The sequence below is a fragment of the Carlito syrichta genome, unplaced genomic scaffold (genome assembly GCF_000164805.1).
Source record: "Carlito syrichta isolate Samal-C Ts95f unplaced genomic scaffold, Tarsius_syrichta-2.0.1 Scaffold290134, whole genome shotgun sequence".
NCBI classification, from domain to species: domain Eukaryota; kingdom Metazoa; phylum Chordata; class Mammalia; order Primates; family Tarsiidae; genus Carlito; species Carlito syrichta.
The window spans coordinates 446,604-461,647 of NW_007234230.1; the positions used below are offsets into that span (position 1 = coordinate 446,604).

At 58.3% G+C, this 15,044-nt stretch overlaps 1 protein-coding gene across 1 annotated transcript in view; it reads right to left on the reverse strand.

The window, feature by feature from the left end:
* BMP7 (bone morphogenetic protein 7) overlaps positions 1 to 15,044 on the reverse strand; it is an 84,370-nt gene that overhangs the window by 36,812 nt on the left and 32,514 nt on the right. The window contains exon 2 of the mRNA XM_008054404.1: positions 13,370 to 13,562. Within this exon, the coding sequence (XP_008052595.1) occupies positions 13,370 to 13,562 (193 nt within the window). The remainder of the gene's footprint in view (positions 1 to 13,369; positions 13,563 to 15,044) is intronic.

Genomic DNA, 15,044 nt, shown 5'->3' on the forward strand with positions numbered 1-15,044 from the left:
TCCCACCCCAGAGGAACCTGGGTCGCATCCTATCCCCGAGAAGCCTCAGGGTCACCCCACCCTCCACCCCAGAGGAACCTCAGGGTCACCCCTCACTCCAGAGCAATCATGGGGTCACTCTGCACCCCCACCCCCAGAGAAATCTTGGGGTCGCCCTACACCCCAGCAGAACCTCAGGGTCACCCAACCCCTCACCCCCACACCCCATAGAAATCTCAGGGTCACTTCACATCCCAAGGAGGAAACTCGAGGTCACCCCACATCCCAGAGAAACCTCAGGGTCATTCCATATCCCCAGAGAAAATTTGAGGTCACCCCATATCCCAGAGGAACCTCAGAGTCACCCCCACCACCACCCCAGAGGAGCCTGGAGGTCACCCCACATCCCCAACCCCCAGAAGAACCTCGGGGTGACCCCTCACTCCCACCCCCAAAGGAACGTAGAGGTCACCCCACCTCCCCACCCTTGAGGAACCTTGGGGTCACCCCATGCCAAAGGAACCTCAGGATCACTGCACATCCCCAAGGAACCTCAGGGTCACCCCACTCCCCACTTTAGAGGAACCTCGGGGCCACTCCATCCCTGGGTCAACCTCTGGGGCACACCACACTCCTCCCCAGAGCAAAATCGGGGTTCCCCTGCCCCCCGCAGAGGCTGAACAATGCTTACCCTGCCCTAGACCCTTGATTAGGTCTCAGGATAACAAGCCAGAGCTTCCTGCTGCGCCTGGCAGTGAAGACTGAAGCTGAGGGTCCAAACCAGGAAGCTGGGGACAGAGAGGAGGCGGGAGTCACAGCCAGGGGCATCCTGGGACTTAGCCAGTCCCCTCTCCACACTCCCTGCCCAGCCCCCCTCCCAGACTCCCGCCTTTGCACACGTTGTTCCCGCTGCCTGCAACATGGTTCCCTATCTTTTCACCACCATCACTCCTGTCTGTCCTGGAGCCCCAGGAAAGCGACCCCAACATCCTCATGGGCCCCCTCAGGCCCACACCCGCCTTGGGCACTTGGACTGGAGTTGGAGTTGACTAGTACAGCTCTCTGGGATATCCTCTCTCCTGCCAGATTTGAGGCTCCTTGACAGCAAGAACCAACCCTAGCTCACACACTTTGCAGCAGCCCGGCCCCAGCATGCACTCGGCACACAGTAGGTTCCCAGCACATGCATAGTAGGTCCCAGCATGGGCATAGTAGGTCCCCAACATGCGTACAGCAAGTCCCCAGCACGTGCACAGCACAGGGCAGGACCCCAGCACATGCAAGGCAGGTCCCCAGAATGAACACAGGTCCCCAGCAGATGCACAACGCACAGCAGATTTGCAGCACATCCCTGGCGCACAGTAGGGCCCCAGCATGTACACCGCACATGGCCGGTCCCCAGCACACAGGAGACTGCACTGGGGTCTCCTGAGGATTTGCATGAGCAGGAGCTTCTCCAGTTTATAACATCAAAGGAGAAGCAGTAAGTGCTTTCTAGAACAACTCAAGAGACCTCCAGAAACAGCCTCTCCCAACCCCGCACCCCCCCTCACCCCTGGGTCCTGGCGCCTGACTGCCCTGTTACACACCCTGAGGGAGGGGTGGCCGGGTCTGGAAGTCTCTCTAGCCTTTCCAGGTTGCCCCATTTCCTCCAGCCGCCAGGTCCAGACCAAAATAGAAGGAGGCAAATCTGGCCTCTTCCACCAACGCTCAAGGAGGACACACCGCAAGCCGGCCTCCCTCCCGGGCCTTCTTTCCCACCCGCTTCTTCTTTCTTGTTTTCTGACCCACAGGGTGTTCTAAGTTTCCAAGGGTCGGGACTGACAGTGGCAGGGCAGCCTGACGAGGGCAGGAGGAAACGGCTTCCACAGCGGAGCCCGCAGACAGGAGCAAGGGGTGCCATCGCCACATGCCAGATTTTCAATAACAGGGGCTGGGTGGAAGCATCCAGAAACAGGATGGAGGGGGTGTTTGAGCCTGATTCCAATGGCAACATCCTTAAAGCAGAGGAGGCCAGGAGGGCGGAGGCCAAGATAGCAGCTGGCACTTAGGAAGCACGTACGGGGTCCCGGGTCCTGGGGCTGCGACGGCAATGCCTCTGCCCTGCAGGAGTCCTCCAGAGGCCCTTGCAGTGACACACTTGGCTATCAGGGTTCGGGGACCCAGAGCAGGTACTGAGTCAGGACTGCAGGGATGTGTCCGAGAGGTGACCCAGACCCAAGTGCCATGTGCGGGTGGGACCAGCCCACTCCAGACAACCAGGATTCAGGGACCCACCATCAGGACCCATGAAGCCATGCTCCAAGGTGACACCTGAAGGGGAGGGGCTGTGCTCCTGTACTGAGGGGTCTGGGAGTCCTCCCACTCCGATCCTGCCCCCTAAGGATGGGGCCGTCCTGCTCTTGCCTCCTCCGTGGTCCGACAGCACCCTGGGAGGTGTCCCAGTCAGGAGAGGTGAGGCCTGAGAGGGTATCGGGGTCTGTGACCAAGGGTCCCTCTCGAGGCCATGCGCAGCCTGTCTCCGTGCCACCGGCGAGGCTACTCGTCGTAGCTGGAGGAGAGATGGAACCCAGGTCATGGCAACCCCCGGTGGCCCCCCCACAGGGACCATGGGGCAGCTGGGATGGGTGAGCCAGGGTCACAGACCCTCCCCCTGCACCTGGGCTGGCCTGTGGGACCCGAGGGTGACAATGAACAGCGCCCCTGAGCAGGGTCCAGGAGGCCCCCAGTGCCAGCTCCAAGCCGCACTTGAACCCTGACACCCCCCACCGCTCACTTCCTCCACACCCCACCTGGGCCACCCCCAACTCCCCAGGGAGAAGGGGGACTCTGCTTCTGCCCCCGGTGCCATCCTAGAGGGTCCCCGGGGAGGTAAGGGGAAAGAAGCTCCTCAGGACCAAGGTCAGTGTTATCCAAGATGGGACCCCGAAAGTCCTGAAGTCACCAGGATTCCAGGCTGGGGGCCCGCAACAGTGACCACCTGCTGCCCATGAGCAGAGGCGGGAGTTGGGGAGGACTTAAAATGGGGCATCTTTCCCCACCTGCCGATTAAATCTTCAACACGATGAGCAACAGTGGGAGGGACCACGTGTCAGCTCCACAGCCAAGGTCACCCGGCATGCAGAGCTGCCAACACACATAAGCCAGGGGCCTGGAGCCATGACAGTCCCATGATGTGCGGCGTCCTGGGTGGGGTCCCCGAAGAAGGGGCGTTAGGACGGAAACGGGGATCCCAAAGAAAGCAATGGTTTTCATAAAAACAGACCCGAGATTGTTCGTCACAGCAAGAGTGCCCACTCATGAGAGGTCACCAATGGGACAGAGTGTCAGCGAGTGTGTCTGCGAATGTCTCCTTGTGTCTGTCTGTTCCTGTGTGTCTGTGTCTCCACGTGTCTGTTCCTGTGTCTTCACGTGTCTGTGCATGTTCCTGTGTGTGTGTCTCCACGTTTCTGTTCCTGTGTGTTTCCACACATCTGTGTCTGTACCTGTGTGTCTGTCTCCCCATAGGTCGGTTCCTGTGTGTCTGTGTTTCCACGTGTCTGTGCATGTTCCTGTGTGCCTGTGTCTCCATGTGTCCGTTCCTGCGTGTGTTTCCATGTGTCTGTGTCTGTTCCTGTGTGTCTGTGTCTCCAAGTGTTTGTCTCCATGGGGCCATGCGTGTTCCTGCGTGTGCGTTTCCACATGATTGTGCGTATAGGGGATTGGAAGTGGAGATGGGCCTGGGCGGAAAGATACGTGCCCCTGTTCTGAGGGGGCTGGAATCTTGAGGTCCAGATGAGGGGTCTCCCACTTACCCAGATCTCAGCGATGTCTCCACCCAGAGAGCTTGTGGGGCTGGGCAGCTTCCCACCCTGCAGACCCCATGCTCGGTTTGGGCACTGCTGTCCTGAGGGCCCCCTGACGCCCTACACCAGGGTCCCCGCATCTCAATCCTGCGCTGGCCCTGCCAGCTCTGGACAGTCCTGGGAACTCGTCTATCAACATCCACAACCACAACTTCTGGCCCCCGTGTCTGCTGGCGAGGCCAGGCCTGAGAATCTGCATTTTCCTCCTCCAGCGTGCTCCCAGGAGCTCTGACAGCAGCTGAAGCTGCTGGCATTGTGGGGCAGGCAGGGGTGAGCAGGAAGAATGGGGGTGGGAAACAGACGGGGGGCTCCCCGCCAGTGGGGTCAGCTCTGCAGCCCCACCTAAAAGCTCTCCTCACAGGACCCTCTGACCTGGGCGGGCACTCACCCAGAATGGACGCCCCCGGGACATGACACACTGACCCTAACCCCCCATGCCTTTCATGCAGGGCCATTCTGCCCCTGGGGACGCCGAGTCTGGAGACGTTTCCAGCCATGACACCCAGGAGCATGGACGGGATGCTCTTTGGCCTCTAGTGGGTAAGGCCAGGAAGCTCTAAACATCCTGCCACTCGTAGGACAGCCCGCACAAAGCATGACCCAGTGTCAGACATCAGCGATGCCTAGCTGAGAGGTTCTGCCCTCAACAACAAGGTATAAACGCTTCGGTCCCTTCACCCGGACCACGGTTTCTAGAACCTCCTGTAGGAGTGAGCCAAAGTCATCCTCCAAGGACTCTGCCTGGCCCGGCTCTGTCACCTCCCCCCTGGCAGTCCCACAGTCCCTGCTCCCACTAGACTTCCTGGAAAGGCTTCAGAGACATCTGACCCGACACAGACGGCTGACAGGCTCCCCTGATGGCAGCTGCCTCTCTTGGCAGGGCTGTCCCAAGGACTCAGGAAAAGCGAGACCCAGCAGGAAGGAGCGCTGGGATCCATTAGCAATGCCTGCCTCGGTTCCCGGGGGGAGCTGTGGTGGCACGCGTGCCGGGGCAGGGAGCTTCCCTTTCTCCATCCTTGGGGTGGCAGAATGGAGAGCCCATGTCGGGGACAAAGCAGAACGTGGCTGTGGACAGCGAGGAAGGGCCAAGGTCGAGAAGACCCTCAGGCGCTCACCCGATGCCTCCTTCTGATTGAACTTGGGATAACCGTCGGCATCTTCAGCCTTTACAACACCATCTTCCTGGAGCACCAAGTCCCCATCCTCAGCGGCTGGATTTGAGCAGCTACAGATGGCTGCTCACGACCAAAGTGAAAAACATTAATTCTCTTCGTCTCCTGCCAAAAAGGCTAAAGCAATTACAGGCCCTGACTGGAAACGCAGATGTTAATACATTTGGAGAAACAGGCTCCTTTGGGCGAGCCGAGGCCGGGGCCAAGCATGAAGCGCCTTTGGAAATGAGTACTGGGTCAAGTTATCCGGAGAGCCCCACGAGGGCCGCCAACTCCATACATTCCAGCACAGGGAGCCCAGGACGGTCCACACGCCAATGACGCCCCTGTGCAAGCCAGCACCACCCGACCCAGGGGCACACACGGGCACGCGGCCCCACACAGCACGACCATCATCATCACGGGGGGCTCCCACAGCATCGAAAAGTACCCTCATTACAGGCAATTTCCACGTTTTGGAAATTGGGCTCAGATGCAGGAGAAAGACTGCAAGCAGACGTTCTCGGGTTTCAGTTCTTGGGGAGAGAGTGCATTGGAACGTCTGTGGGGACAGAAGGGCCCGCCCCAGGACAAGGCTGCCGGCTGCCACTTGCCCAATCAGTGGGTACCTGCGGCGACTGGGCCCGGGCCAGCGGACCCGAAGGGCCGACTGTGACTTGGGAAGCCACAACCTTGAGGGAGGCCAGTCCTTCCTTCACCCCTTCACACATGTCTCACTGAGGGCCGATGACGCGCCAGGCTCCAGGCGCGACGATAGACAGCCAACAAGACAGGCCCCGGACGCCTGTCACTGCCCGTGCTGGCCGCGGTACTCAGAGCTCTGCCACACGACCCGGTGAGGCCCGTGAGGGTCCGTGAGCTGCTCACGTCCACACGGCTTCCAGCAGTGGACCAGAGGCCTCTCCAGACATGGCTCCAAAGCCCAACTTTATTGCCTCACCACACAAGGTGGCAGGGACAGGCTGGGAGAGTCTTTTGTCTTTGCCTCAGTTTCCTCACGCAGAAGGAGAGCACTCAACAACCGGAGCCCCCAGAAAGCCAGGCTTGGGATGAATGATGGGAGGACTAGAAAGCAAAGAGACGAAGAAAGCCACAAGGCCCACCAGACGGCCTCAGACCACAAGGCAGGAGAGTGACAACATGTGGCCCCGGGAACCCAGCAGAGCACACCGACCATGTTTCCAGCACTAATGGAATTGGACATGGAGGTTTTTCGTCTCTGCCCTGCTGGGTGGCTTTTTCCAGAGTGACTCCTGCAGATCTGAGAGGATCCCAAGGGCACCAAGAAGCATCAAGGGCCCGTCCCTCCTGCTCAAGCCACTCCGGGCTGGCATTTGGAGAGGGGCCCAGGAGAAAGAGGCCACAGGAAACGTGCCACAGCTCCATGGGCTGTTGTCCTCTGACCTTCAGGACGTCCCATCCTCATCCTCCAAGAGGCTCCTTAGGAAGCTGACCAGGCACATCCAGAGAAGGCAGCCTGCCCCAGCTCACACCCTGGGGCTGAGGTGTAGTATGGAGGGGTGGAGGCCAGCAGACGCGGGACCAGGCACGTAGGCCTCCAGGAGCAGCCAGAAGGTTCCAGAAGCTTCCGGAAGCCCAGAGCTGGAGCCCAAAGGGATCTCCACAACCGTGGTTGGGCCCACCCCTGGGGCTCAGGGCCACAGGAGGAAAACGGTCTCTGGGAGACCAAGCCAGAGAACATGGAACATGGGCCATGCGAGAGGAATCTCTCCCCTCCCATCCCTTGGGTACACATGCCAGCGCCAGGCCAGAGCCGAGAGCAGTCCCAGCCACCTGCTCACAGCCCGGCACACAGGGAACCACCCAGAGTTTTGAACAAACACTGATGCTGGCCCCACCCCCACGGACCAGGAGTTTAAAAGTCTCCATGGTTCTAACGCTCAGTCAAGGACCCATGTGGGCCCGGCTGAGGACTTGACACGAGGAGGGGCCTGAGGCGCTGCCATGGCTGAGGGCGAGCGCTGGGATCTGAGACCTGGGTTCGAGCCCCACCTCTGCCGCTCTGCAGCTGTGTCCCCTCAGGCAAGTGGCTTCCCCTCCCTGGGCCAGTCTCTGCACTGGTATGATGGGGACAAGTCTACATGGGATCGTTTCTGAAGCACGTGGCAAAAATGAAATGGCTGGCACACAGCTGCAGACAGTAAGCACTCAGTGACAAGAAGTCTCGGCCACAGGGGCAGGGACATGCTCTAGAGCGTGACGGTGTCACTCTGTCCAAACACGCTCACGGTGGCTAACGTCACATCAAAGCCCACCCAGCGTCTTATTACCAAGTCCCAAATGGAGTGGGCTGGCCGCCACCTCCCAAGTCCCCAGGAGTGGACAAGGCAAGGAGCTTCCAATCTGGCCTCCCGGAGGCTACCCTGGGCTCCTCCTGCCGTGCCCAGCCCTGGCACCACAATCATCAGGGCCTCCCCTGGGAGCTTGTCAAACACGCAGACACTCAGTCTCCCTCACCCCCAGGACCACTGAATCGGAACCAGCCATCCAGCCTGGGGAAGACAACCACCCTGCCTGGCTGAAAGGAACTGGGGCCAACCTCGGCCTCCTCCGCCAACCGTCTCATGTAGCAGGGACAGGTGGGGGACAGCTCCCTCGTCCTCGGAGTGACCCAAACCTTGGCCCTGGAAACCACACTGAGATCACCTTCCTGGCAGCCAAGTCCCCGAGGTGGATCCAGGGATCCCTCCATCCAACTGCCGCCATCATCCTGACCTGGGTGGCCACTGACTCTACTGGGACGGGCCCTGTGGCTCCGGCTGGCCCCAGCCCCCTGGGGGGGGGTCTCAGAGACTGTCCCAAAGCACTACTAAGTCCCCTGTATCTGGGGCAGACTTACACGAGGGAGCAGGCCTGGGACATGTGGGAGGAGGGATGGTGAAGACACCCCATGCCAGCTTCATGAATGACCCTGCCCCGAACACCCCCTTCCCCTTCCGCAAAAGCCTCAATTTGCGCCCACAGGGACAGGAGCGAGTTCAGCTCCCGGAAGCCAGGCCCCAGCCGGTCTGGCCTTGGGCCCCCAGGTCCTCCGATCTCTTCGCCACCCTCACCCCTCACCCTGGCAAGGCCCCAGGAGCCAGGGCCACCGACCCAGGCCTGCCCTCAGCCCCGCTCAAGCACCGGCCAAGGCAGCTCCGGGCGTCCTTCCAGCTGCTGGGACTGCACTTCAAGCGGGGTGGAGGGCCTCGGAGGGCTCCAGCTGGGCTCATTATGGGAATTTAATCTGGATTTCAAGGGATCAAGAGCACTCGGGGAAAGTGAGTCCCACAGGAGGAAGGACGCTGAGGCCACCCCAAGTCGGCTAGCCCCACCTGGCTCGCCAGGGCTTTCCTGGAGCTCAGGCAGAGCTCGTGGGAGGGCGCAGGGCCAGGAGGCTCCCTGGCGGGGGCAGGGGACCCCAGGAGGCCTTCTGCCAGGAGACAACAGGGCCCCTGGCTGGAGACATGCAAGGGACATCTCCTAATGGGCAGGCCGAGAGCACTGTGCCCCGCGGGATGCGGCAGGACTGAGGGGTTTAGCAGCGAGGCCACGACGCTGGAGCTCTCTACCTTCCTAAGTTCTCTCTGTACTTCCTACTACAAGGATGACGATCCCAGTATCAGCAACCATTTATTGAACACCTACTGTGTACCAGATGCTGCTCTAAGCATGTTACCTCCCTTCGTCCGCCACGTAAAGGGAGACTCATTATCCCCATCTTATAGAGATGGAAACTGAGGCTCTGAGAGGTTGGTCTCTCCCAAGGCCACACAGGAACCTGAGGGCAGGATTCAAACCCGTGCTCTTAAGAGCTGGATGTTCCCACCTGGGGAATTACGTAATGGGAGCATCTTGGTTCCGATTTCAAAAACAAAACAGACTGCCCAGAACATGCATAAATAATTTTTTTCAAAGTTTAACCATTTAACTTCTCAAGAATGGGGGCTATGCTTCCCGTCTCAGGCACAGGAAAGAGAGTTAGAATTCCAAAGGAGGCAGCCCCGTTCTCTGCACCCTTCCCAGCTCCGCATACCTCCCACCTGCCATCATGGCCTCCGCAGCAGTCATGGCCTCCGCTGAGCTGCGAGGTCAGGGACTTACATTTGGCTAATGCACCATGCACGGCAGCAGCAGGTGATCAGACATTTGCTGGCAGGGGGCGGCATCTCCCAGCACATCAGAAGCCCCAGCACTAGGATGGGCTCCCAAGCCCAAGCTGCTCGTGGTCGGTAGCCTGTCCGAGGACACCCGTAGCACCTGTGCCCCTCCCAACCACAGGGATGCCAGATCTGCCCCAGGGACCTCAGGCGGGACAGCAGAGGTGGCCACCCCAAGCCGTGATGGGATCAGGTTCCCACGGGAACAGCAGGAAGGATGAGGAGTTGTGGAGGCCCAGCCGGGAGGCTGGAGCCACTAGATGAAGGCTGCTGTTTCCAAGTGGAGACTAAGCTGCTTACCTGGTCCGGCTTCCCTTCCATCCTTAGGAAGCAGCCCTTGCTATTCCCGAGACATGGTTTCCCCATCCCGACTGCCAGGTCCATCTTGTCATTAAACGTCCCCCACTCACCAAAGCCATGGATGACACCTCAACCTCACTCAACTTGCCACCTGACCCAGCCAATGGAGAGGCAGTTCACACGTCTGCTTGTTCACTGCCATCCTCTGTAACCCTCTTCTGGGACTGGACCCATAAGAAAGACAGATTCGAGTCCTAACCCTGAGTGGCTGTCATTGTGGCCTCATTTGGAAGCAGAGTCTTTGCAGTTGCAATTAGTTGGAGGAGGCAACACTGGAGGAGGACAGCCCCTGACCATGTAAGAAGAGGAAGGGGGCCAGGGATACGCCATGCCAAGGTGGGCCATGTGGTGATAGAGGCAGAGACTGATAGGCAGCTGAGCAGGGGACACCAACACGGCCACCACCTGAAGCCGCAAGGGGCCAGGCAGGGTCCTGCCCCACCAGTTCCCAAGGGCGCATGGCCCTGCTGACACCCGCTTTCAGACTCTGGCCTCCAGAATAGAGAGGAGTGACATCCATGGTGACAAGCCACACGATGTGTGGTGTTCAGTTACAGCAACCCCAGGACCCTTGCACACCCTTCAGCCAGCTTCTCGAGGCCACTGCCCCGCTGCCCCGGCCTGTGTAAACCAGAGCCGGGTCCTGAGAGCAGGCAGCACAGATGTGCTCATGGGAGTTCAGATGAGTGGAGCCCAGGATCCTGTCTCCCCAGGGGTGACACGCCTCTGCCCTCCACACCTGGCTGCCCACCACTAAGCCTCAGGTCTTCCCCAGCATGAAGCAGGGCAGGTGTGTAGGGAGGAGGGAACAGCAGGCAGACGTGCCCCTGGTAGGGCAGTGCCAGGGATGCTGGCCACCAGCTCTCGTCACAGGAAGGAGGCACTCAATGTCAGAGGCGTCCTCAGAGATCCACCGCCACCTGGAGACCCCAGAGGAGCCACACTGGTGACCCCAGCAGATCCCTCTGTCCAGCCACACCCATTCAGGGCCTGAGGTCAGGACTGTGACAGAGCTTTGGAGGCAGGTAGGGAGGCTGCCAGGAGGCCGGGTGTGGACAGGGCCAGGCTGTGAGCAGTTGGCCCAGCAGGGGCTGCTGACCAACAGCTCTGGGCACTCATCTCACCCAATCATTCAGCTTTAGGAGAAGGTCAAAAACGTGGGCTCATTCAAGAGTCCTGGGGGGCCGCTCAGCGTGCACAGTGGACACTGGTGACTCCCAAGACTGAACCCGATGCCTCTTATAGTTGGGCCTGTGGGACAGGCAGGGCCAGGCTAACGAGGGCCTTCAGGAAGACTTAGAGGTGACCGCCACAGCTGTCTCCCCGTGCCATCCCCCAGCAGGTCTGCCACCCTCTCCGGCAGGGCAGTGCAGGAGGAGGCAGAACCCCTCCTGCACTGCAAACATGAGCCATGCTGTGATGCCACTCGACACCCATCGGCCGACAAGGATCGGCAATTTAATAAGAGGCCGCGTGGGACATGGCCCCGCTCCCCCAGGCTACTGGAAGGAGTCGCGGATAAACCTCCAAAGGGAGCCACCGGCAACATCCCCAAAGGTGCCACCGTTCCATCTCTAGAGCCTCACCCACTGATAGACATGAACCCTCAGGGCACCGTCACCGCAGGAGAGAGAAGCCACCACATGCCTGGGAAACACCTGGTGGCACAGCTGCACAGAGGGACGGGACTGACTCAAAGGTGGGGACGCTCCGTGTGGACCCACAGGGAGAGACTGCCGAGGGATGGCAACCAACGAGAGCAGCAGGTGCAGGGATGAGTGCACGAGGGATTCCACGTGTGACCATAGAGAAACAGGCAAATACACTTGCTGATGCGAGTCAAGAAACGGGCCGCAGGGGCTGCCTCGGCGCTGGAACCTGGGAACCTTCACATCCACTGGATTGTTTTTATTTTTATTTAGGTATTTTTTGAGTCAGGGTCTCTCTCAGTCAGCCAGGCTGGAGGGCAGTGACATGATCATGGCTCACTGCAGCCTCCAACTCCCGGCTCAAGTGATCCTTCTGAGTCAGCCTCCCAAATAGCTGGGACTATGGGCATGCACCACCACACCCAGCTAATCTTTTTTATTTTTGGTAGAGATGAGGTCTCACTATGTTGCCCAGGCTGGTTTCGAACTCCTAAGCTCAGCGATCTTCCCACCTTGGCTTCCCAAATAGATGGGACTAAGGCACGCACCACCACACCCAGCTAATCTGTTTATTTTTTTTGCAGCAATAGGGTCTCACTATGCTGCTCAGGCTGGTCTCAAACTCCTGGGCACAAGCAATCCTCCTGCGTCAGCCTCCCAAATAGCTGGGACTATGGGCACGCACCACCACACCCAGCTAATCTGTTTATTTTTTGTAGAGATGAGGTCTTGCTATGTTGCCCAGGCTGGACTCAAACTCCTGGGTGCAAGTGATCTTCTTGCCTTGGCCTCCCAAGTCTGGACATTCTCACCACATTAACTTTCTTTCCAATTTTACACCATGAATGTCTCTTGCCTATTCAAAAACAAATTTTTGAAAGAATTATTTGTTATAAGACTGGGCTCCAGCTTCCTAAGCCTGGGCTCATTCGTGCACTGATGTGGTCCCATCTTCTAGGTGGCCTCGACCCCTGGCCTCAGACCACTTTGACCCTCCAGTCACAGCTCAGAAGGCTACTGTGAATATGAAATAAGATAACGAATGCAAAACCCTGGAAACACTCAAGAACTGTTTTCCTGGTATTTAAGATGACCTCTGAGAGTCAGGTGTGGTGGCTCACACCTGTAATCCCAGCACTTTGGGAGGCTTAGGCACGAGGATTGCTTGAGCCCGGAAATTTGAGACCTCATCACTACAAAATACAGAAAAATTAGCCAGGCATGGTGGCATGTGCCTGTAGTCCCAGCTACTCAGGAGGCTGAGGCAGAAAGATCACTTGAACCCAGGAGTTCGAGACTGCGGGGTTCTGTGATCATGCCACTGCACTCCAGCCTGGGCAACAGAGTGAGGCCCTGACTCAAAAAAAAAAAAAGATGACCCTGGAAAAATCCAGCATTGGGCAAATGTGGCTGTGCTGAGTCCTCTGCCCTGGTCTGTGCCCACAAGTCCCCTTTTCAGCGAAGATGCCTGCCCTGTCCATCAGAAGGGGGTGCCCATGCCACCTTTTCCCATTAAATTCCATGTCATGGCATTAGGCGACAGAATTCCAGCAACCTGAGGAGTCCACAATCCAGTCACAGAGTCACATAACCTCAGTTATCTCTCAGGACTGCAGAATGCAGTTGCCAGATGGCCTGGCCCTTCCCAAGACCTTGGAATTCAAGGGTCTCAATATATTAGTCTTTCAACACAGACGTTTGGTTCCTGACCTGGTGATTCCCAGAAAGCTAAGAGTTCTCGGTTTGGGTTTTTCCCCCTAACATTTTACTGCAGGTGGCCACACTCACTGGTTGCCTGACACCACGTGCTGGGCTTTGGGTGATGAACAGGAGAGAGCAGGCCTTCAAACATGTTTCTTCCCCTTCCCCTGAGCACCGTGCCTGACTAGACCACCCATGAGTACCACGAGGCCAAATATTCCCAGGCTGCCGGGCCTCCTGCCCCTCTGGCCTGGATTCACTGACAGTCATAGCTTGAAGAAGCAATGACACACATCACACACCACACGCCTTTTTTAAAAACGATATCGGCACAGGGCCAGCTTGCAGCTGGTGCTGCACGGGGGAAGCCGCCAGGATTTCCCTGCACCCACCCTGCCCCGTCCCCACCCCACCCCCTGGCAGCCACTGCCACTGCCACCGCAGCCCTCCTCTGCAGCTGTAGGAAGCACGGCGCCCCTCCCTGGCACCAGCCCAGCACCCACCTGCCCAAGTGCTCCTGCAGCACCTGGTACACGCTGATCCGGAACGTCTCGTTATCGAAGCGCTCCCGGATGTAGTCCTTGTAGATTCGGAACTCGGCTGCGGTCACAGCTTCCCCTTCTGGGATCTTGGACAGGTCGAACCGGAACTCTCGGTGGTGGTAGCGTGGGTGGAAGAACTCCTTGTCGTGCTCCACTGGAAGAACGAGAAAACACATGCCAGCACCAGAAGCCGTTAGTGTCTGCATTTTGCCGTCCGGCTCAGAGTGCGAGCATCCCACCTAAGCTGGGTGAAGACCTGCCCGTGGCCAGTGGCCCCACGTGATAACTGCCCATGCCACACTGGCACACAGAAGGTGGAGGCGGGAGGGGTTCCCAGGCTCAGTCCCCACAGTCATCTTGAATGACAAGAGCAGGACTCTGCATCCAACCTGCTAGGAAGAGCAGGGCACTGACCACAGCTGTCCAAGAGGTCCCGACCAGACTCAGGTCCTGGGAGCTCAGGCCTGGGCTGGAATCAGCCTCAGCCACCAACCAGCAGTGCAGGCCTGGACAGGCACCAGACAACCTACCTGGACCTCACTTTTACCATCTACAAAATGGGGATAATAATCCTCCTTCAGGGGTTGTTGTCAGGGGTGTGCGAGCTAATTCACATCAGTAGTTTAACATCCATCGGGGCTAGATAACTGTTAGCTATTATCAGTAAACATAAACCTCCCCATGCCTATCACAGGACGCCTCAGGGCCAGTGATTCTCAACACGGGCAACACATGACAATCGCTGTGGGAGCTTTTTAAAAATATTGATGCCCTGGCCTAGTGGTGGGCTGGTAACCTTCTAGCAACCAGCTCTCTGAGACCCAATTTGAAGTGTCTGCCGATTTCCACGGTATAAACACTGCCATCTTGGCAGATTTCAGGCTACCCAAGTGAGGACGCTGTGAGTGCAGAATGGAAAGAGAAGCACCCAGCGGGCTCCAGAGTCGGGTCGTTGGGAAGGGGATCTGGACATCTGTACTTTGTAAAGCACACCCAGGTATTCCAAATGAGTAACCAGGATTTACAACTCAGGCTAACAGCAGTAAACTCGGAGACTGGCAGAGGCTGGAAACTTTTGAAAATGACCTCAGGACAAAAGGAGGCAAAGGCCTCAGTCCTCCTCCCTCATACCACAGCAACGTTAGACTACAATGGTTTCCCAGATGACAGACACCCAGATGGAAGACAAAGTACAGTTTCTGGGAACGAACTTCCCCTGAGTCCCTCAAGGCCATAATGGAACAGGGATGACCTGGGAGTCACCGAGTGCTGGGAAGTGCCAGAATGATCACCCTTGGGCCAGTCTGCATAATCTCCTGGAAGATACAGCCAGTTCCACTTCCTGCCTGGGGGCAGGGATCCCAAGGGGCGGGGAGAAAGAGTGAACCAGGTGGGCCACCAGTCTGGCCAGAAGAGAGGAGACAGACAACCAACAGGCTTCAGGCAGGATCCTAGTGGCCAGGCTCCAAGAAGGCAGGACTTCAAGAAGGCAGGACACCACATACCATGGGCGGCCCCAAGAGCTTTCCACAGGTCTCCATTAAAACTGCCTGTTTTAGCTGGGCTCGGTGGCTCAGCCTGTAATCCCACGCCTTTGGGAGGCTGAGGTGAGTGGATTGCCTGAGCCCGCGGGTTC